The sequence below is a fragment of the Pyricularia pennisetigena genome, assembly GCF_004337985.1.
Source record: "Pyricularia pennisetigena strain Br36 chromosome Unknown Pyricularia_pennisetigena_Br36_Scf_28, whole genome shotgun sequence".
Taxonomy (NCBI): Eukaryota; Fungi; Ascomycota; class Sordariomycetes; order Magnaporthales; family Pyriculariaceae; genus Pyricularia; species Pyricularia pennisetigena.
Window position 1 is genome coordinate 1 of NW_021940940.1, and position 19,872 is coordinate 19,872.

The following is a 19,872-nucleotide window of genomic DNA, read 5'->3' on the forward strand; positions in this document are numbered from 1 at the left end:
CTAAAGGCAAGGAATGTTATTGTTGATAAAGGCTCTGAGACCAGGGTGACGTGTTGACTACGGGGCGCATGCTTACCACAACATGCGCGCTGCGATGCTTCACGTCGCAAAGATTGTCGTCGGCGTGCGTCTTGGTGGCAATGTCGGGCTGATGCAGGCAGGCGGTGCAGCCAGTAGCACCGACAGCATGGCTCACGCACGACTGTGCGGCCTGTGGGACATAACCCATGGTTTGACCGCAAGCGGACCCGGCGATAGCAGCAAACACGGTGAGGCCCTTCATTTTCCGGGCTATTGAGTATAGGAGCAGAGAAGCAGTGATTTGAAACGAGTGACGTTGGCAGATCGCAGGTTTATCGATGTAGAGAGCCAGTACTTTACCAAGCGTAGTCAGAGAAGCCCAAGTTCCTGGCAGCTCCTACTGGTTTTGGCGTGCGATGCTGTCTAGAGGTACTGTGCAGGACTACTCGGGTGCAAACAAGAGCATCTTGTGAGGGCTGCACTAAAGCACAATCACAAGACTTGAGAAGTATTCGAAGGGATGCCCATCAGATGCTGACAAGATAAGTCACGCCCTGCTCGGTGAGTTCGCTCGGTTCGGCAACACTGTGTATCGTGTCTTGAGTAAATACTTCCTTGGACATGGGCAAAGCCAGCTTTGCATCAAATCCGGCGCCAGCTACGCAGGTTTGCCGTAACGCTCGCTACCTGCTGCAGTAGTCGCATTAGACTGGAACTGATGGAGGATTCTCTCTACGAAAGGTAGTTGGTACTATGGTTTAACGTTATACTACGATGTAGTACTGTGACTTGGTACTGTGATTTAGTATTGTGAACTTTAGCTGTAGGGCATAGGTACTGTTCAAAGCCAGTTGTGGACTTGAAATCTGGGAACCTGTCGTCCTTGAGATCTTTCAAGGAACTGCCACCCCGTCAAGAACTCCTCACAGAGTATGCCAAAAGACGGCCTAAAGGAGGTTGTGGTGTGGGCATCTTCCTCTGGTTCTTCACAGCTCAAGCTCTGGCTATACCAAATCAGACAGCGGCTGCCAGCAACTGCGTTGTCTGAAGCTTTACACCGAAATCCTGTTTCGCGGTTTCGGCATTGCTAGTTTTCAAGCCCGAATCTCGTTAGATGACAGCGCTCCAACGCGCAATGTGAGGGCTGAGCATCATGTCCGGGAGCAAGACGCTGCCTCAAGAACCGGCTTACCGTGAGTATAAAACAGAGTTGCACAGTTCTATTCTCAACAGCATATCTGGCACATGAACTGCCATTTAATCTAGTTCTTTTCGTCTCTATTTAGCTTCTGTACAGCGAAAGTGACGCAGTCAGTAGTAGCCCCCCCCCCCCCTGCTCACCGTTTGTGTCATCTCCAGAGTGAAGCTATTCCCAGGATAACTATTCCTCCGTGACGGGGCTGAGTCCATTCTCGACTATCTAGAAGCATCACCAGGTCTGGCTGTTCTCAAATGTGCTGCTTACGTTGTACCCTGAAGTTTGACACGATCGGAACTGAGAATCATTCTCTTTCTGCGGCGAAACATACCTAGAAGCATGCTGCTTAGTCCACAGCACAACTTAAACATGGATGGTCTCCAGGATAAGCATTTTCCTTTGGCATTGAACTTGTAGTCGGCCTGATCCGATTCTACGGAAGATAGAGAAGGTAGGTCGCTGCGTTTGAGTTCCATGGTTGCCTTGATCAGAGGATTTCTCCATACGACAAAGCAGCAATAGCTATCAGCAAAGAGAGTTTCGGTTTCTCCTAGTGGCATTTTTATCACGTTTCATTGGTGGAGAATCCATAATAGGCTGTTGAATGCCGCGAGTGACCAGCAGATCGAGAGGCAACACATCTGTCAGCCCAAAGCCGCATCTTGCCTATTTGTTCGGATCTGCCTACGCAAGTCAGCCGCTACGGGCTGAAGGAAGAGATCCTGAGCCCCTATCTATATGCCCATATGCAATTCTATGTCTCATATATGAGGAGCGCACTTATCGATCCGATGGACGGAAAACATGTTCCTCCAACACACAACACAATGGAGGAAAGGCTCAGAGGGTGCACAGAAGCGGTTCATACCAGGCTGCATGCGAAAAACGTTCTGCAATTCTACATTCTACTCAAGATAACATCATCAGTTCTGCACGTTCTCCTAATGCTCGTCCAAACGCTAGAGCTAGCTATCAGGATACCTTTGGTTTGCTTCTTTGCCATTGCCTTTTTTTCCAGACCCGTCACAACATGGCAGGAGATCTATGATACGTTTTCGCAGATAGACTTTTCCAAACTTCTGGTTTCTACGGAGCGCGTCAAAGCACTGCTACAGACGTTGATGAACATGAGCTCCGATATATCCAAAATGTGGTAGCGACCGAGTAATGGTTTCTTCAGCCGACTTCGTATCGGATCCAACAAGTATTTAGCGTTTTTGTGTTTAGGGGTTTGCCGTGAATATACGAATTTGACCAATATTTTGTGTATGTCTAGATTACAGGTTCAGCCCATTGACTCACCGAGTCAGGCCCAAGACTTCATTAGATATGGGGCATACCTCGAGGTAGATGTCGCGCCTTTTGAACTGCTCCACGAGATGGGAGTGCCGCGTGAACGTAAACTCGTGGCCGATGGAACCAGGTTGGCGGGGGTATCGTATCCCATCTCGGACTTTTTTCACAGTGAAGCAGGAAAGAAATATCGAGGTTTGGTTTGTCAAGCTGCTCTCTAAACTTCAGAAGCTCTCGCACGAAAAGGCTGAGCGGGTTGCCTCCAACCAAAGGCTTCCTACGGCGCTAGTTGTCGTCCGTTCTGACACGAGCCCTTCCTTTCACTGCTATGTTGATACGGCCATCTCATGACTCCGCTGGAGGCCTCATGTACGATGCCACTGAGGAAATGATGGTCAATGTGGTTATACTGTTAAGACTAGCTATTCTCACCGCCCCTCCGCCTGCAGGCGACTGAGTTGGCAAAGATCCTGAAGAGGAGGATAACACGACATGTGGAGCAGTTGGACTTTGATATGTAACTGCGCCTCCTTCCAGCTCCGCATACCGTCAAAAATATAGAACAAGGAGCATGCCCCTTAATTCCATTCGACACTCCAGGCAAATGCCAAGAACGATCCTTCGCCGGCCTACATACGACTCTGCCTAAGAGAAAGTCGCGCAAGGCGTGATCGCTGCCCGACATCCTCACCTGTGTGCCTATATAAAAAGCTGACCTGCACTTGGGGCCGTTGCCATAAGCCTACAAGATCACTTCACAAACAGAGGATCCTCTAAAGAGCAGGGAAGGCGAGAGATCAACACGAACAGTCCCAAATAAGCGACCGACCGGAATCTTCTGCCACAGCTCAGGCGCAAACTCAGTGATTGGTAAGTTGGCATAGAAACCCTGTTTCATAACCCCGAAAACCGCGACCTTCGCTTAAACCAAAGTTCGCGAGCTCCAGCAGGGCAATGAACTCCAATATCGGACGATCCGTACCCAGCACAGAATAATCGATGGATACCAGGCTGCAGAGACAGAGATAAAGCATTACAAGATCCTAGAAATGTCGGCCCTTGATTTGGAAGGCAGCCAGCCCGGCTCGGACTGACTCTGGCCGCTCTTGCGCTGCGCGGCGCTGTGCTGGCTCGAGGGAGGGGTAGCTGTCGTCGAAATCAGAGTGAGGGCATCTGTTGCAGTGGCATATCTAAAGTTGGATTTCAATCTCTAAAGTTCGTTAATTTCAACTGTGCCTGCTTGTAGATTTCTTGGAGGTGCACCATCGACAAACTGGTGTTAGAAAGATCCCGGGATCTTGGGCTATATAAGTAAGACTACAGTATATTTGATTCAAGTATGGTGGAAGTATTTGCCGTCTAATATTCCTTGCGGACCCGCTGTTTTCATCTACCCTCATGACCAGTTGAGCGAGTTTTGCTGAGCGAAAGGGGCGGATATCTTGGCTTCACTCACGCCTCGACTCCGCTTGAATGGCCACTTTGCGCTCTGCTGGAAGACGCCCTTGAATGAGGTCACTAGGCTGCCCGTCCATGTGGTCTTGCCGATATTCTCGCAGCTTTTTCCCTGCCGTTTGTACCGCAAAAATGCCCAAAATACGGCAAATCCCGCAAAGGCCGCAAGAGAGATAGTGCCAATCGCAATGCCGGCAGAAGTTCCAGGGCTGGCCTTCTCCTGGTTGCTTTTGCTTCTCTGATGGTCAGGATCGGCACTAGGGGTTTGTGAGGGGCTTTCAAACGGATGTCGAGTTGACATTTCCGTGCCTGATGTGTCTAAGAGCAAACCACTGACAGTTGCGCTAGCTGGGCTGTCCGTCTGTCTGGATGTATCGTGGGCGGTTGATTCCAAGCTTTTGCTTTGAACATTGAGCTCAACGGTTGAATTTGGGTGGATGACGTTGTTTTTTGGTGCAGTAGGTGCAGCTGCTGCAGCTGCCAGATTGGGCTTTGAGCTAGCTGCCGGGGTATGTCCGCCTGGCTCAGGAATACCTTGATCGGCCTCTACTTGCTTGAGTGGCTGGGTGAAATAAGTGGCAAGGGAGGTTTGAGGAGTTCCCATCTCCAGAGTTTCGTCGATCCGATTTCTCAACGTAGACGGTGTGGCAGGAGCCATCTCTAATGTTCTCGCATCTTGTGCACTTGAAAAATTTATGTCTGACGCTGTAGCATCCTCGATGTCTTTGGAAGTCCCAGTGGCTTCTAACACCATGTATATTGGCTGGATAGGGTATGAAAACAAACTTTGTAGCGTCTCACTTTCAGTCGAGTGAGGCGCAGTGTAGTAGCTTGCGTCTGGAGGGCGATCTGTGTTCTCTGTAAGGTGGGTCTGGTGGGTCTGGTGGCTAGAACCAACCTGAACATATGCTGACGTTAGCGTTTTTGTAGTGCTGGAAATGTCAGTCTGCGGAGACTGAGGTTCGTCGAATGGGATGTTTGTTATGCTTGAAGGTGGCTGGAAATGCTGGGTGGAGGACGCAGACCCGTTATTCGGAGCAGTTGTATTTAAATATCGCTTATCATTCATGCGGCCGGCAGACCAGGTGCCTGCCAGCCGGGCAAGGTAGAGACCTAGACATAGACCAGTCAGGAAATGTAGATTGACAAACATCGCATGTTTCCTGGTCAGTATAAAATCTTGGCTCCTTCGATCTGAATTCTTGATCGTTCGAGTAATGAAGCGATGGAGGATATGACTGTGTTTATCCCGCTTCTTCAGCTCCACTTGCCCTAACAAGCGTTTCCTAGCATTACAGATCTACAGATAAATGGAGATTGCCTTGGGAAGATCAATGTCGCTCATGGCAACTAACCATCGTCACACATCGGCAGATATTTATGCCGCCAATGTATGGCTTAAAAGCATTAAATTGCTTTCGGGCCCAGAAAGCAAAGAGTTTCCACGAAACAGCCAAACAAGGCCCTAGAAATCTCTGGGCGAGACGAAAAGAGAGTTTCCTGCCTTCCCCCCATAGTCGCTGAATGCGGCACTGTGACAAAGGAGCTCACCTGCTTCATTATAGCCCCTAGCTCTTTGATCTCGGGGAGTGCTGGCTTCGAACCAAATCCTGCAGGCTATGCTCAACCAGCTCGTAAACTTCGAGAATGAGGACGAAAGGAATTGGAGCAGATTGAAGTAGCAGCAGACGACTGGCAGTGGCCTCTTTCGTATGCTCTGTAATCGTTTTTACATGAACTCTGACATTGCCGTTGCTTCGCTTCTGTGCTACCATGAATGAATGCCGGGGTGCTTTAGAAGATACATCAACCTGTTTCTCATACACGGACCAAGGAGACTGCTTGATGAAATTCAGAGTATAATGTCTCTTCAGAAGATTGCTTTTTTTTGTTCCCGGAGAGCGTGGACTGATTTTTTCTTGTTCAAGATCTCTGGCCGGAAGGTTTAGGAGTTGCGGTACTGCGGAGTCGTCTAACTGAATGACTGTAGTCCTGTGCATGATCAGAGTGAGGAATTGCTTTATCCAGTAGTTGACTGACTTTAGCCAGCTGGGGTTGTTGTGCGTAGATGACCGATTTATCCGCCACTCATAGCATCGAGATACACATACTTCTCAAAGGATACCTCTGGACAGTTTCTAGTGTTTGAAAAACCCCCTACTAGCGTTCTGGCATGGTGTCGTAAAATCCCTCGAATGGGCTTTGTCTCAATCTTCGCCCTAGCGCAGTCTAGATCCCAATCTCGCTACTACGCACAGGCCAAACAATCTCATCTTGTCATGTTTTTACTGCATTCTATCGTTGTGACCCTGCGCTGAACGGAATAACGTTAGCTTCTGTTCTAGGACTACTCACCAGTAGTCAACATGCTAATCAATTTGTTCCTACCCAATTGTCACTGCCAGGGCGGACATAGCGTGGTAGTTAGTGTATTGGCATCTATCGACGAAGATTCTAGTCTAATGAGAGGAAAAGGGAAGAAGCGCGCAAGCTTCGTCTGCTCGTTGATCATACACAGTCATATATAGAGCCTTGACCGCTTGTGGGTTCCCGTCAAGGGTTAAGGCTACAGCTTGGGTCTGCAACGTCACAGGGCATATGTTGAGCAATTGACTGGGGAGGCGTTATGATGGATAGTAGATTGATTGCTGCTACGCAATCCAGCAGTGAGGTTACTGCAAGGCTTGTAGGCCGATACCCAACATTTAGTCCCAAAAGCAATCGTCCCAATCAGAATCGCTACCAATATCTCTTTCGGATCTATCAAACAAAGCTTCTCTATCACTTCCAGCAGGTGCAGTATCCTGCAAGCTGCTTGTGGTTTCCCCTTCGGATTCGCTGGCGTTTTTAGATTCCGGCTGCGATTTTGTATTCTCTTCGGGAAATTTCGGCGGCGGATTTGTGCTTTCACCATTCAGAACAACATGGCTTTTGAATGTGGCCGCGACCTGCTCTAAGGCATCATCTGAAAACCTAAACGGCGCATCCCAAAGAGCATTTTGAAGGGCGTTCGGCTCTGGCTGTCTCGAATATTGTTTGTATCGTGTAGGACTATTTTCCCTCGTTAATTCTAAGCTCGTAGTTGATGTTTCTTTTTCGATTCAATCAAACCAAAGAGTAATAGTGTTCTCGGGCTGTGATTGAGACATTAATATTTCGATAGTAATAGAAACATAGATGTAACCTACTTTTTGTGGTGCGGGAAGCAGCTATTGATATTAAGCCCAGAGACTTTGGTAGCGATAGCATAATTGAAACCGACCAATGGTTGGTCAAGATTTAGGTGGAGCGTAAAATTCAAAAGCTCACTTGATAAACAGCTGTGGCAAGGGGGGCTGATGACATAATAATAAACGAACCTTGGGGGTATAAATAAAATGAAAAAGGCAACCTGGCAATTTGATACTGGGCGATTTAATTACAAACACGCTTTTTTATAATATGTTTGCCAATTAATAAATACGAGGACGTGATTCTCTGAAAAAGTTTACCGGCCGAGCACCACTAAAAAGCTGTTTAATGAGGATTCGAAAAACACAGTCGTAAAATTGGAAGATAGCGATGGGCGGACACCGCTATTATAGGCTATTATAACGTATTTGGACAATTGGCTATAGTGTAGCTGCATATACCAACGGCTGTCGGTTATATTATTTTTTAGCAATAAGTTCGAGCTACAAAGTCGTTGTTTAATTTGGTTTGGTTGTTTTTTATCGATGTAAGATGCTAGTAATAAATTACCTGAAGGTATACGTTGAAATCCATCACTCGAAGCCCGAGAACGTCGAGAAAGTCATCTCTGGCCCAAGCACCTCGATTGATCATGTAGGCTCACAAATCAGCAAAATTCTTTTAGAGTTTGCAGTTTAGTCGCTGTTAAAATGCCGTGCAATTTGCTAGGTATTTGTTTGTCTCCAGGTTCATTTGACTAACAGACAAGTCCAGCAACTGAAAAATCTGCATAGAAATATTTCTCGCTTGTGCCAAGATTCCAATCATCCGGTTCCAAAAATTCCGAAGCAGACGAACCTTGGACTGCAGTTCCTCACATTCGTTAAACTGAAGTAGAATGTTTTGCAGCAAGTCATCTAGCTCGAAATGATTCGCAGAGTAAACGATAGGACTTGAAGAACTGCTTGAGCAAACGGTTGAAGTATAAAGACTTGATGCTGGTCTTTGGGTCATATTATTTCATGCTATATCTACCCCAAATGTTTTTGCCTTTGCCCGAATTGTTATGGGTGTGCTAGCTTTTATACCCCGAGTAGCTTGCTTCTAAGTGAAGTCCTTCTGGTGGTTTCCGTTAGCCAGGTAGATACGTTGCAGAGATCCAGTTTTGGTGTGGTCTAACCAGGCCCATGATTGAAGTTGGCCGGCGTAAGGCGGACGTCATTCTTTGCTAATGAAATCAGTAGCGCCCAGAATCAGCCATTTTCTGCTTGCGCTTTCTCTACCAACTTTTGGTATTGTGTTACCAGTCCGCACTAACGGCTGCAACCAATTAATGTTACCATTTCTATTTCTTATATGACTTGGCCGACATTGGTGTTTGGACCTAGCGTCGGCCGGCTTTCAGCTCCATTCACCCAATACCCGGAACGCCCTCAATCGCGCCAACCGCAGCGAATACGTATGACATTATCCGTGAGGACAATTTATGCATTCGCATGGCCAACTTGCAAGCGCTGCCAGCCTCCCAGTTAAGTGTGAGGATGTCACTTGCTGATATGCTGAAATCAACATCACCATTTTGTTAACTGTCTTGGTCTGCAGCCAACACTTCGCGGATGTTCTTCGGAGGCAGTTCCTACGTCATCGCTTAGACGCGCTTCTCCAGAAGTTGATTAAGCAGGTTTAGAAAGGTGACATCCCACTGGCGTTATTCCCAAAAGTCTCCAGCCCTCCATGTAGATGCTAGAATCATTGCCTCTGTTTCGGCGCAATCGAGTTGCAGCAGGATTTGGCTATTTCCAACCTACTCCGCTTTTATGGATGGCCACTGACAAGCGAGAAAGTTTCACATCCAATAGATCACATGCATTGGCATATAAAGGTGGACCAATATGGATGTAGCCTGAAACTTGTGGGTGCAGGTATATCCGCTAATTATTGTCCTAGACGTCTTCGTAGGCAGAGACTAACATAAATATCCGACACAGCTATAGTGTATCCAATCAGGCTCTTTAGAACCAAAGGCAAGATGAGGTCACCAGCACAGGGCAGGCGTCTCTATAGAGATACTGCGCGCATCAGGCTTGCCTCTCAGGAAGGTACGTGCGATGGGTTCTTGAAGCCTAGGCCAGAACTAATTAACTTGCTTGGTCAGGAATGGATAACAGCATTATCAAAAGATTGAGAGCTGAGAACAACACCAATCCTAGAGACTCATTAGGCTGGATATTCCGACAGATACTCATTTCTAGATCTCAGAGAGACCAGAACAGGTGGAAATCTGTACTTTCGGAGCATGATAAACGGTGTCTCGCCTATGTTGCTTCTGGAATACTGAGCGATGAATTCCGTGCACTCCTAAGAATCCCAGGGTTGTGGCACCAGTTACCGTTTGGTAACATGCACAAGATACAGGCAATGAAGTGCTTTGAAGTGAGTGCTGCGAATGAAGCAGTTACGAATAGTCAAGCTGACCTCGATCGCACAGGAGTCTTCACACTACCTTACTCAGATTCTAAGTATCTTCACAGGTTTTGTTCGCGGAAACACGCAGCTGCTCGAAAGTATCGACAACTACACCGTCGCAGCATTAGAAGGGAAATGCCCCGGGCTGTTCAAGCATGAAAGGCGCCAGCTTGAGCCACTCTTGGAGAGCGGGAAGCTGTTGCCTGGGGCCAGCTTTCAACAGCGTCAACTGTTTTTTGACGCAGTATGCGAGTTCAAAAGACAGATTCCTTCACTGAGTACGTTCTTCAGGGATATGAACTACTTGGAAGGGTGTGCGAGATATATAAAGGAGCTTGTGAAGGTTGAACGCGATTCGACTGTGCGACAGTCCCTTCGTGATATTTTCCAAGGAGACGAAAATTCGGACTGTGTCATTCAGAGCTCCGATACAAACTTCCACAATCTGCGGGTGTCGGCAGTGGAGGAACAGTTTGACATTGCACAAAGACAACTCTGGCTCTGTGCAATGAGAAAAAGCCTGGCGTCGCCTGTTGGGCCACAGACGGCACTCCTTGCCAAGAGCAAGAGGCCCAGCGAAGATCCTGTATCATTGATACAGCTTGCGTTGGTTTCTCAGAAGCTCGGCTTCCACTCTTCTCAAATTGACCAGCTTGCGACTGGCGATCTCCATAAGGAGATTGCTACAGAAACATTGCTCAGGATACAGCAGCAACTCAACCACACGGATGGACGAGACTCGTTTCAACCTGCGTTGAAAACAATTGTGGATCTGGTCCAAGAAAAAGTTGAAATCCAAAACACGTTGCAGCCTTTTGTCACACATGGTCTGAAACAAACGGCCCATAGGTCCGGATTTCCAAGTCTAGAAGAACACGAGAGGGACAAGAATCTTTTGTTTCTTGATAATATGCATATGGCTTACCCGCAGGAAGGGGGGCTGATCACTAGTTTTTTTGTTCGCATGTGCGTCTATAGGGTCACTTTTGGAGACTTACAAGTGCAACAGGATCGATCGCATCTAGAGTTGTGTCGCGTGTCTCTACCTGAAAAAGCGAGATCATTTAAGAGGCCTCAAATTGACGGACGGTTCAAGATACATCTTCTAGCTGACGATGTTAATCAGACCAGCTTGAAGGAAATAGAAGGAAATGGCGATGAGAGCCATGTCCAAGATGTCGAAGCAGCTATTCGCGTTTTGATGAGCGACTGGCATCCATACGACGCGTTTACCCAGTCAGGTTTGTCGATTTACGAATGTTTCGACTCCGCCATAAGTAACGATGGTAAAATACTGATGCGAAGGGTCTATTGAGATGCTACATGTTATCGACGTAGTTATATGTCGTCACTCAAGGGAAAAACATGCATTGAAGTTGTTGTTGGCAAGGAGTTTTTATTGCCACGGCCAGGAATAGATTGGAGAATCTGAGCAGTTGTCTGGTCTCCTTGATCCTAAGCCTGGTACAGCATTGACACAACCAGTCAAATTCTTCGTCGAGATTTATCGTCGAGACCATCCGACAGTGTTAATATGTGTTTGGTATATCTTAAGATCAGTAGAACGGCGTTCTAGAGGTTCATTACTTTCGTATTGTATTCTTGTCTATCTTCTATATTACAGAGGAAGAGGGAGCTGTCAAATGGCTTTCCTTTATATAACGTTAGGTGTTCTGGGTCACGTGATGTGTCACGTTGGATGACTCATGTGACCATTTGATTCACTTTGCAGAACGAACGCAATAACCTCTATTCCAACAGACAGCTTTAATTACCAAATTGAGCCGTTCTGTAACTTCATACAGCTGAGTGGTGGACCCACCCCACCGGCTTTAATTTGAATCGCTTTCCTCCGTTAGCTTTCTTCATCCTTTCTAAAGCCGGCCTGCCTTTCGTATATCCAAATGCAAGCAACAGCATCCATTCCTCGTGGTTCAGAACACCGGCAGCACGACGCCAAATAAGGTCACCAACCACATCACGTGCTATGGACCAGGCCGGACCTTGCATTGAGAAAGGCAAGCCTACCGCAGCGACATTGGTTTTCAGTACTTCTTGCGTTGTCTCAGATTCTGCTCACACTGGTTTAACTTACAATTATCTTCCTGAATTATGATTACTTCCCTGTCATAGAGCTTGAGCCCTCGAGGTCCATGAAAAATGGTTCAAGGCCAACGACGCGCGGTGAATTATGGTTCGAAAATTATTAACAACAATTTTATATTCTTTGCAATTGTTTCCAATGACTACAATGAGCTGACGTGAAATTTATACATGCTAAACTAACCTAAACCTCCTCTGCAGTCTTCAAATAGGGGTCGGTGCAAACGGAAAACTAAGACTATTTGCATCCGTATCTTCACGATGTAAAATCCAATCCCAGTTATACAGACGACTTTTATACTTGCAGCCAAAGATTTCTCCGCCACTAAGAATCCCGGTCTTGTTACTTGACTTCGAATCTTTCAATGCATTGTCGATAACGTACAAGATATCAAGATAGCCAATCCAGAATCTTGGTGCCAGCTCCTGATCCTCTATTTCAATAGCTCGTAGTCGTGTGGTTTTCAACGACAGTTGACAGGTGCCACATACCAATTCATGACTCGATTGAAATGCGTTGTTTTGGTAAGGACGAGAAAACAGTCTTTGGCATTCGGGTCCAGAATTTGCTTCTTGGTGTATTTTATCGCGAAGGCATTCACAGTCTTCCAGGTTGGCCAGGAAGCTTTTGCCTGTGGGGAAAGACCCAAATGAGGACGGATTGGGCGCGCAGACGCCTGAGTTAGTTATATTTCGAAACGCAATGTTTGAAATGCTAGACTGAGTTCTAGAGGAAGCTTGGGTTGTATGCACCGCTAGACAGACGCAAGTAGCTAAAAGCAAGCGGTGGAGAGCAATCTTGCGACTGTCCATTATTTTCGCATCAAACAGCTTAGGGGAGAAAAGACGGGTTCTCGCCAGTAAAGTTTCCTATTTCTAATACTCTATCGCCATGAAAAGTGGCATGGTCAGTGTCAACCTTATCAATTATTATGGGACTCCATGTCAGCCCGAACAGGCTGTTTAGTTGACTCATAGGTGTGGCCACATACAGAAGCAGATATTGGCTCGGAACTGGCAAAGGTGCTATTGGGATCTTCCTTTCCAGGTTTTCCTATGGAGGCTGGGGCCTAGAAATTTAAGTATTTTTCGACCTTGGGGCAGTCAGCAGAACTAGATTGTGGGAGCTGCCCGGCTGATAGGTATCATAGTGGACACCGTCGCCAAAGACTCGATGGTCTCGGATACTGAGCCAAACCTAAGCATTGGAATCCCGCTTTTAGCCCTCACTTTTCCATTTCGCACTTCGTTTTGGGGATGCACCTACCATTAGGTATACCTATTTCATTTTGTGTTTACCTTTTTCTAGGCTCCTTCGGCTTAAAATGCAAGCGCATGTAACGTCCTTGGTGAGAGAAAATAGCTTTTCGCTTAAAATTCCGTAACACTAGCCCCTGTAACTTTCACTGAAACCACCCCGTGAAGGTACTTACTTTATGGTAAAATAGCGATTTATGGTGGTAGTATAGCTAGGCCCATAGTAAAGCCAACAATGGCTACAACTTGAATACTGTATTGTTGCCAGATCCACCTGCAGTTAGGAGCATAACCACTTGTCGTTGTCACTCGTTCCTCGAGTTTCGCCCTGCATGTCACCGCCCAAGCTTTTTGCGGCAACCTTTACGAGCCATGCGCCGCGAACTTCCTCGGTTACTGTCGATCTCGCGTCCAAGATCTAAGCGTGGCTTCCGGAAATGTTAAACCTCGAACATAAGTTCTTCGCCACTCTCAATCGACTGAAACAGAAATATGAAATAGCTAGTTTAGAGATTTGGATGCAACGGGTATTTAGTTTCCGCTGATCTCTGCACAAACTACTTGGGGGCCCACAATCGCACAGCCCCCAAGTAGATGAGGCGAGCGGCGTGATTGGCCGGGTGGGGCTCGTGCACGGACGAAACACGATCAAACTGATTGAGGATCTGGGGCATAGCTTGTGGCGCGTCGGTGGTGGCGCGTCGGAGGTTGTATCGCTAATTGATAAGTGCTTGGTTGCGCGAGATGGTCAGCTGGCCCATGATCTGCTGTCATATGATTCGGCCCTTGCCCCCTTCGTGCCGCGCTAAATCCTAAGGCAGAATCATGTTCGGAGAATTTGCCTAGATAGGCGGCCAGAGGCACTCAAAAGGGTACATTTAAACAGTCTATACTGGCGGGTACAGGTGATGGTAAAGATGGAAAGGATTCACTGAGCTAGTAAAGCACAGAATTGACATGGGCTTGCGGCATGAACTCGTCTTTGATTCGCAATGCTTGTAAACGAAGCTGATGATCAACTTCGTCATTAACCGTCATGATATGCTAATTTTACAAACCAGTTACTTAGCTTCCATCACAAAGCCAGCACGTGACTTTATGACTTTCAAAATGGCAAGTACAATAGTTATGCATCACTTATCAAATCCCAATTCAAGCAGAGCAAGCGCCGTGCTGGCAGGATTTCCGGGAAGATAGTCTGCCGGGAAGAGAAACCCTTTTTCAAAGAACGATGCCATCGTAGAAGTACTGACGTTAAACCTTTTCTCAGGAATCTTCATCAAGGCAGACTTCCTCTGCAATGGGCGGCATAGTGAGCTCAAACGCCATATGATACGACATTGAGCTATTGTCGAACTCAGAAGACTGTTTGTGCGGAGGCCTGTAACCTTGAAATATCCGTCGTTTAGTCCGCGCATGCTTCTGTTCAGCTGGCTTGCATACTGCATCTTTTTCACGCTCGCTAGACGAGCCCGCTCCCTTAGCCTGGCCCAACAGAAGCTTCATTTTGATGACACTTATTCTTGTCTTTCTTTCTATCATCTATCGGAATCTTTTCCTAGAGATATGTGGGACGTTGCTTGTGGCGACTTTGCATGCAGTTTTTAATACCAATCGATTTGGCAATCGGCTGATTGTGACGGCCTGCGACAGTATTGAACGGGAGCCTAAGAGGTAAAGGCGTGTATCCTGACTAGGAAGAAGATGGAGGCACCACAGACTTGTACATTTAAAAGCTGCAAGTCAGAAGCTACAGTGACAGTCTTTGCTTTCGCCAGCCAATATCGGCGCCGAGTATCGAAGCAAACACCTGCAGATTTGCACTAGAGAATCGAACTCAGGCTGCCAGACAGGTGGAATGAGCCCCAGCTCGATGTCCACTTTCAGCCATGAAACCTGGTCTGGTGTTCCAATTTTCTTCCATTGAACCTAAAGCCTTGTTTCTGCTTTGATCTTGCTTCCGAAAACCAGTGAATCTGCAAGCTCCTGATCACTGCCTACACCTCATTAGATCTGTTTGCCATTTACTCTCTTCTAATCCTTTCTTTGCCCCGACTCACGCTCGTGATCGGAAGTCTGGAGATATTAATTACTCTGAGTTCGGACGTAGCTATTGATCCCAGATGGACTATACTCAGAACATCATGAAGATCCCGGATTTGCCCCAAAGCTTGAAATGTATTTCGATGGGCACAAAATATGCTCTCGAACCGCGACCACTCCCCCAGGTGCGGAAAGGGCAACCAGCTCCCTACCTTGGTCTACGATCTAGGCTGTCCCAGATCTGGCTCAATTGTTGGACGGCATTATTAATCCTCGTGTTGGCTCGGCTTGTTATGCTCATCTCCGGTCTCAACGAGAACATCACTGATGCGAAGGACAAAGCACTCTCTGCTTGCACAAAGGTGGAGGATATAGGTAGCGCTATGGCATCTATGCCGCATTACCTCTCGCACGGAGTCAACAAACTGGCTGTAGAAAGTATTGCCCGCGAGGTCAGCGGCATGGTGAATATGCTTCTGTTGGTTCTCACCGTCGTCGAGAACATTATTTACTTCGCTATCAGCTTTCATGTTGGAACGTATGTCTGCCTCATCGCCGCCTTCGTTTACGGTGCGTTCGACGTTGGCATTGGCGCCGCGGACGCCATGGCTGAGCAAATGAGCAACGCCATCGGCAAGATTACCGAAGGCCTCAACGACGAGGTCAACAAGTTTCAGAACACAATCAACGATTTGACAAGCAACTTTAATAGAGGGGCCAGCCTCGGCGGTCTCCTGGGCGGCAATTTTGTTACCCTGCCCAAGTTAGATATCTCTGGCAGCCTGGGTGATCTGAAGAGCATCCATATCGACAGTGGCGATTTCGTACACAGTCTCAAGGACATGAAAGAAAAGACGCCATCCTTTGACGACGTGCAAAACTTCACCAAGCGGACCATCGCCGTTCCTTTTGATCTCGTAAGGAAGGAACTCAATCAAAGCTCTGGCGCGTGGCTGCCGCCAAATGATATGTTCCCGCTGGCACCAAAACAGTCGTTGTCGTTCTGTTCCGACAACACGGCTGTCCTCGACTTTTTCAACGGGCTATATAGGATCGTGCACCGCGCCCAAGTTGCGTTCCTCGTGATCGTACCAATTCTCGCCTTGCTTGCATGCGTTCTTATGGCGTTATTGGAAGCTAGGCGGTACTATAACCAAAAGAAGCTTGCTCAACAGATGCTTGATGGGGAGTACGACGCCATGGACGCTCTCTACCAAGGATCTCGTCCACTTTCATCTGCCTTGGGCCTGTGGATCGGAAGCAAGCTGAAGGGGAGCGATCGTGAGTATCTCGCGAGGTGGGCCTGGGCCTATGCGACATCTACGCCTGCGCTTTTTGTGTTTTGGCTGGCAGTTGCTGGCCTGCTTTCCTGTCTTTGTCAGCTTATCATTTTTCAGCTGGTAAAGAAGGAGGCGCCTGTGTTGATCAACAGGGTCAGCGATTTTGCCAAGGACGTGGTGAACACCCTTGATGGGGTGTCGACCAGGTGGGCCACCGACGCAAATAAGGTCTTGGTCAAGCATACCGACGACATCAACACCAAGCTCCTCAGCAACGTAAAGACGGTAACTTCGGCAGTCAATAATACACTCAGTACTTTCCAGACCGAGATGAACAGGCGATTGGATGACGTCTTCAAAGGCACTGTACTGCATAAAGTCGTCAAGGACGTGGTTCGATGTCTGCTGGGGCTCAAGATCGAGGCGGTCGAAAACGGAATAAAGTGGGTCAACGAACAAGCACATTTTTCCTTCCCGCTCTTCCCCCGAGATTTGTTCAGCTCTGGGGCGCAGCAAGCCATCTTGGGCGATTCGAGCATGACTTCGTTTCTCTCAAGCCCATCCACTGTAACGACCGATGAGATCTCTGCGGCTGTGTACCAGGTCATCAACCGCCTGCGAAATGGAATGATCCGTGACGCACTCATCTCGGCCGGCTTGCTGCTGGTATACCTTGTTTTTGTGCTGGTGGGTGTGATTCGCCTACTATTCAACATCAAGGGACCCACAAGACCCGTTGGCAGTACTACAGCCAACGCATGCAATACCCATTTCACGATTGAGACTTTGCAGCATAAGTACGAGAAGCCAGGAACTGGTGCACCAAGAGACCCCACCACAAGCGCACACAGACTAGCCCCGCGGACAACGGTCTCGTGACTTTGTCGCAGGATGAAATGCTGCTATTCTATCAATGCTATCTTATGAATAAAGACGGACAGTGGGGTTACGGCCCTAAATCTCGGAGGTACGGAGACATGTGAGTGAGGACCTGCCATTGGTTTCTCGCGCAGAGCCTGAAAAGGCTTGCAGCCCTCCGGATAGCTTCGATATAAGACCAATAATATGTAGGTGTAAAATAGAATTTTATGCCCTATAGTATTATTTCTCGGCGTGACAGCTAAGGGACTCACGGCTGAATCTAATCAACAGTTTTGCTGAAGAACAATGACACAAACGGTATGCAAATCGTAAACACGCAAAGTAAGTAATATTACTTGGGGGCTGTGCGGTTGTGGGCCCCCTCAACAGCCCCCAAGTACATTTCATACCGAATCCACCAAAAACTTCCACCAGCTACTTATAAATTGGAAAGCGGGGCAAGAATGGAACCTCGACCAAGATGCGCCATAGCAGATCACCTGGTGGCTGAAGAGCTTCCTTTACCAATCCTGTCGCCAGTTTAGCCGCACACCAATGTGTAATCTGCGGCTCATCACCGTATCACACACCAGTCCAAGGGCTTGGTGTACGCTGAGAAACCGGATCCTTCCGGAAGTTATCCGCTTCTGGAAATAGGTCCGCCATCTCCGCGCTTTCCCAGCCTAAATTCCCTCGTATTGGCTTGGCACTTTCTTAGGAATCTGGACGGGTTGAGATTTCATGCTTTAGCTCCCTGGCACACCACCAGCTACACCGTAACGCCAATGGATGCCTTTATATGAGTGTTCGTCGAATTTCCGCTCCAAGGAACCGGCGAGTACGTAATACGCCTAAAGATCTCCCTGCAGCAAGTCAGAGAGGAGCTCATTCAAGGGATCGGTCATGTCGAATCCTTCCTGCATCCTCTGATAATCTCGCATCAGTATAGATTTGATGATGGGCCGGCAAATAATGTTCCTGGCACCCCAATACTTGGCTCGCAGTCTAGCGTCGAGGATGTTGTCGGCCGGAGTCTGGGGATCATGGTCATGAAACTTTGGCCACCAAAGATTTTCACTCTCTGTCAGATTCGAGTGTAGAATTTCCACCAATTTGATCTGCCGGCTACTTTTTTAAAAGAGGAGAAAAGAGCCGCAATAATACCAGCCGACTCTTTCCAACACTTGCCTGGCAGCTAGCCCAAACGATGCCTTCATTCAAGGGCTGTCTTCGGAAATCACTAGACGGTCTTGCAGGAGACGCGGTAGAAAAGAAGAGTCTTCAAGCTCAATTCGACACACTCCTGTGGCGTTCTTTAGGGGACCTGCACCTTCAAGACATCTACAAGCAGGTATCAGAATTAAATTAACGAACTTTAGAGATCTATGAAGTGCAAACTTAAACATGACACTGCAACGGATGCCCTCCCTTTGCTCCGACGACAGCTGTCCTCATGAACAGCATTGAAAACCCTCCAATAAGGCCAGATATCAGATTGACGAAGCCTCTGATAAGAGGTCGATGACCGGCCCAAGTATGAACAGACAGGTGAGGGGTTCAACTTATGACGACTGGCTAGGAAAACAACCAACTGGTTTGTAATGGGGCTCCCCAGCTTTCACTCCTTCGACCCAGCACAGCACCGTGCAGCGCGAGAGCGGCCAGAGTCAGTCCGAGCCGGGCTGGCTGCCTTCAAAATCAAGGGTTAGATCTTCTAGTATCTTGTAATGCTTTATCTCTAGTCTCTGTAGCCTGGTGTCCATTGATTATTCTGTGCTGGGTACGGATCGTCTGATATTGGAGTTCATTACCATGCTGGAGCTCGCGAACTTTGGTTTGTAGAGCTTCAATCATAGCACAATTCTCCCGCAGCATTTGTTTTTGGGAAAAGTTCTCCTCTATGACTAAGCATAGAGCTCTAGCAAGGTCTGTGCTTGCCATTGTGGTCGGTAAAAGTTATCAATGAGGCTATAGTCAGTGAAAGCCAGCTTGGTATAAAGTCGTCAAATTGGGCAGCATGAGAACGTACATATGATGTGACAAGTTTTGATAAGCTACTAGTTTTGCCTAGTGGAGGCCTGATCCGTGCTCGTTCAAAAACTGATTCCTTAAGAAGCAATCGGACATTCCCCGCCTTTTGTATGAGAAGTTACCTTATGTTCACCAAAAAGCGGAATAGAGTGGGGCTGGTGACTTCACTCGGACTCGTCTATTTTGCGGCTTAGATCTCAGCTTGAGAACGGAGGAGCTGTTTGCATCATGTCAATGGCCAGATATGTCGCTATATTGCTCAAGGGGGTGGGTTGGGTGGTCTAGGTTTGGTACGGCAAAGAACTGCTAGCAGTCGTTCGGGCGTTAAAAACCTTGAGACCAGAGCTGATGGGTATCAAAAAGAAATTTGTGGCGATTACAGACCACAAAGCCTTGGAGTACTTTTCCTCTAAGTGACTGCTCAACTCACGGCAGGCCGCCTCGACCGACTTCTTCTTACAGTATAATTTCGAGATCACTTATCGTCCGGGCAGCGAAAACGTGCGAGCAGATGCTTCGACCCGCAAGGCAGAAGATGTGCAAGGTCAGAAAGAACGTCAGGAAGCAGAGCGTTACATGGCGATTTTCCGTCCTGTCGACAGCGCTGGCGACAACCTTTACGTGATCAGCCCTTTGACATTGGCAAACTGTTGCCGACGGCGATTTTGGAGCGCTGTTGGCAGCGGTCGAACG

The 19,872-nt window shown here is 47.7% G+C and overlaps 6 protein-coding genes across 6 annotated transcripts; 2 read left to right on the forward strand and 4 right to left on the reverse strand.

Annotated features, from left to right (window-relative positions):
- Window positions 1-3,908: 3,908 nt before the first annotated feature.
- PpBr36_11412 (uncharacterized protein) lies at window positions 3,909-4,625 on the reverse strand (the record flags this gene model as incomplete). Its single annotated transcript, XM_029898514.1, has 1 exon — window positions 3,909-4,625. The coding sequence occupies one exon, from the start codon at window positions 4,623-4,625 to the stop codon at window positions 3,909-3,911; it is 717 nt and encodes a 238-aa protein (XP_029743134.1).
- A 1,929-nt stretch (window positions 4,626-6,554) lies between these two features.
- Window positions 6,555-6,881, reverse strand: PpBr36_11413 (uncharacterized protein; the record flags this gene model as incomplete). Its single annotated transcript, XM_029898515.1, has 1 exon — window positions 6,555-6,881. The coding sequence occupies one exon, from the start codon at window positions 6,879-6,881 to the stop codon at window positions 6,555-6,557; it is 327 nt and encodes a 108-aa protein (XP_029743133.1).
- Window positions 6,882-9,167: 2,286 nt separating this feature from the next.
- On the forward strand, window positions 9,168-10,919 carry PpBr36_11414 (uncharacterized protein; the record flags this gene model as incomplete). Its single annotated transcript, XM_029898516.1, has 4 exons — window positions 9,168-9,237; window positions 9,294-9,571; window positions 9,627-10,431; window positions 10,714-10,919. 4 exons carry the CDS (start codon window positions 9,168-9,170, stop codon window positions 10,917-10,919), a joined length of 1,359 nt encoding a protein of 452 aa, XP_029743138.1.
- Window positions 10,920-13,521: 2,602 nt separating this feature from the next.
- PpBr36_11415 (uncharacterized protein) lies at window positions 13,522-14,002 on the reverse strand (the record flags this gene model as incomplete). The annotated part of the gene is made up of 2 exons (XM_029898517.1): window positions 13,522-13,680; window positions 13,922-14,002. 2 exons carry the CDS (start codon window positions 14,000-14,002, stop codon window positions 13,522-13,524), a joined length of 240 nt encoding a protein of 79 aa, XP_029743137.1.
- Window positions 14,003-15,087: 1,085 nt separating this feature from the next.
- Window positions 15,088-17,270, forward strand: PpBr36_11416 (uncharacterized protein; the record flags this gene model as incomplete). Its single annotated transcript, XM_029898518.1, is given in 2 exon segments — window positions 15,088-17,084; window positions 17,099-17,270. The coding sequence occupies 2 exon segments, from the start codon at window positions 15,088-15,090 to the stop codon at window positions 17,268-17,270; spliced, it is 2,169 nt and encodes a 722-aa protein (XP_029743136.1).
- Window positions 17,271-18,846: 1,576 nt separating this feature from the next.
- On the reverse strand, window positions 18,847-19,089 carry PpBr36_11417 (uncharacterized protein; the record flags this gene model as incomplete). Its single annotated transcript, XM_029898519.1, has 1 exon — window positions 18,847-19,089. The coding sequence occupies one exon, from the start codon at window positions 19,087-19,089 to the stop codon at window positions 18,847-18,849; it is 243 nt and encodes an 80-aa protein (XP_029743135.1).
- Window positions 19,090-19,872: the final 783 nt, after the last annotated feature.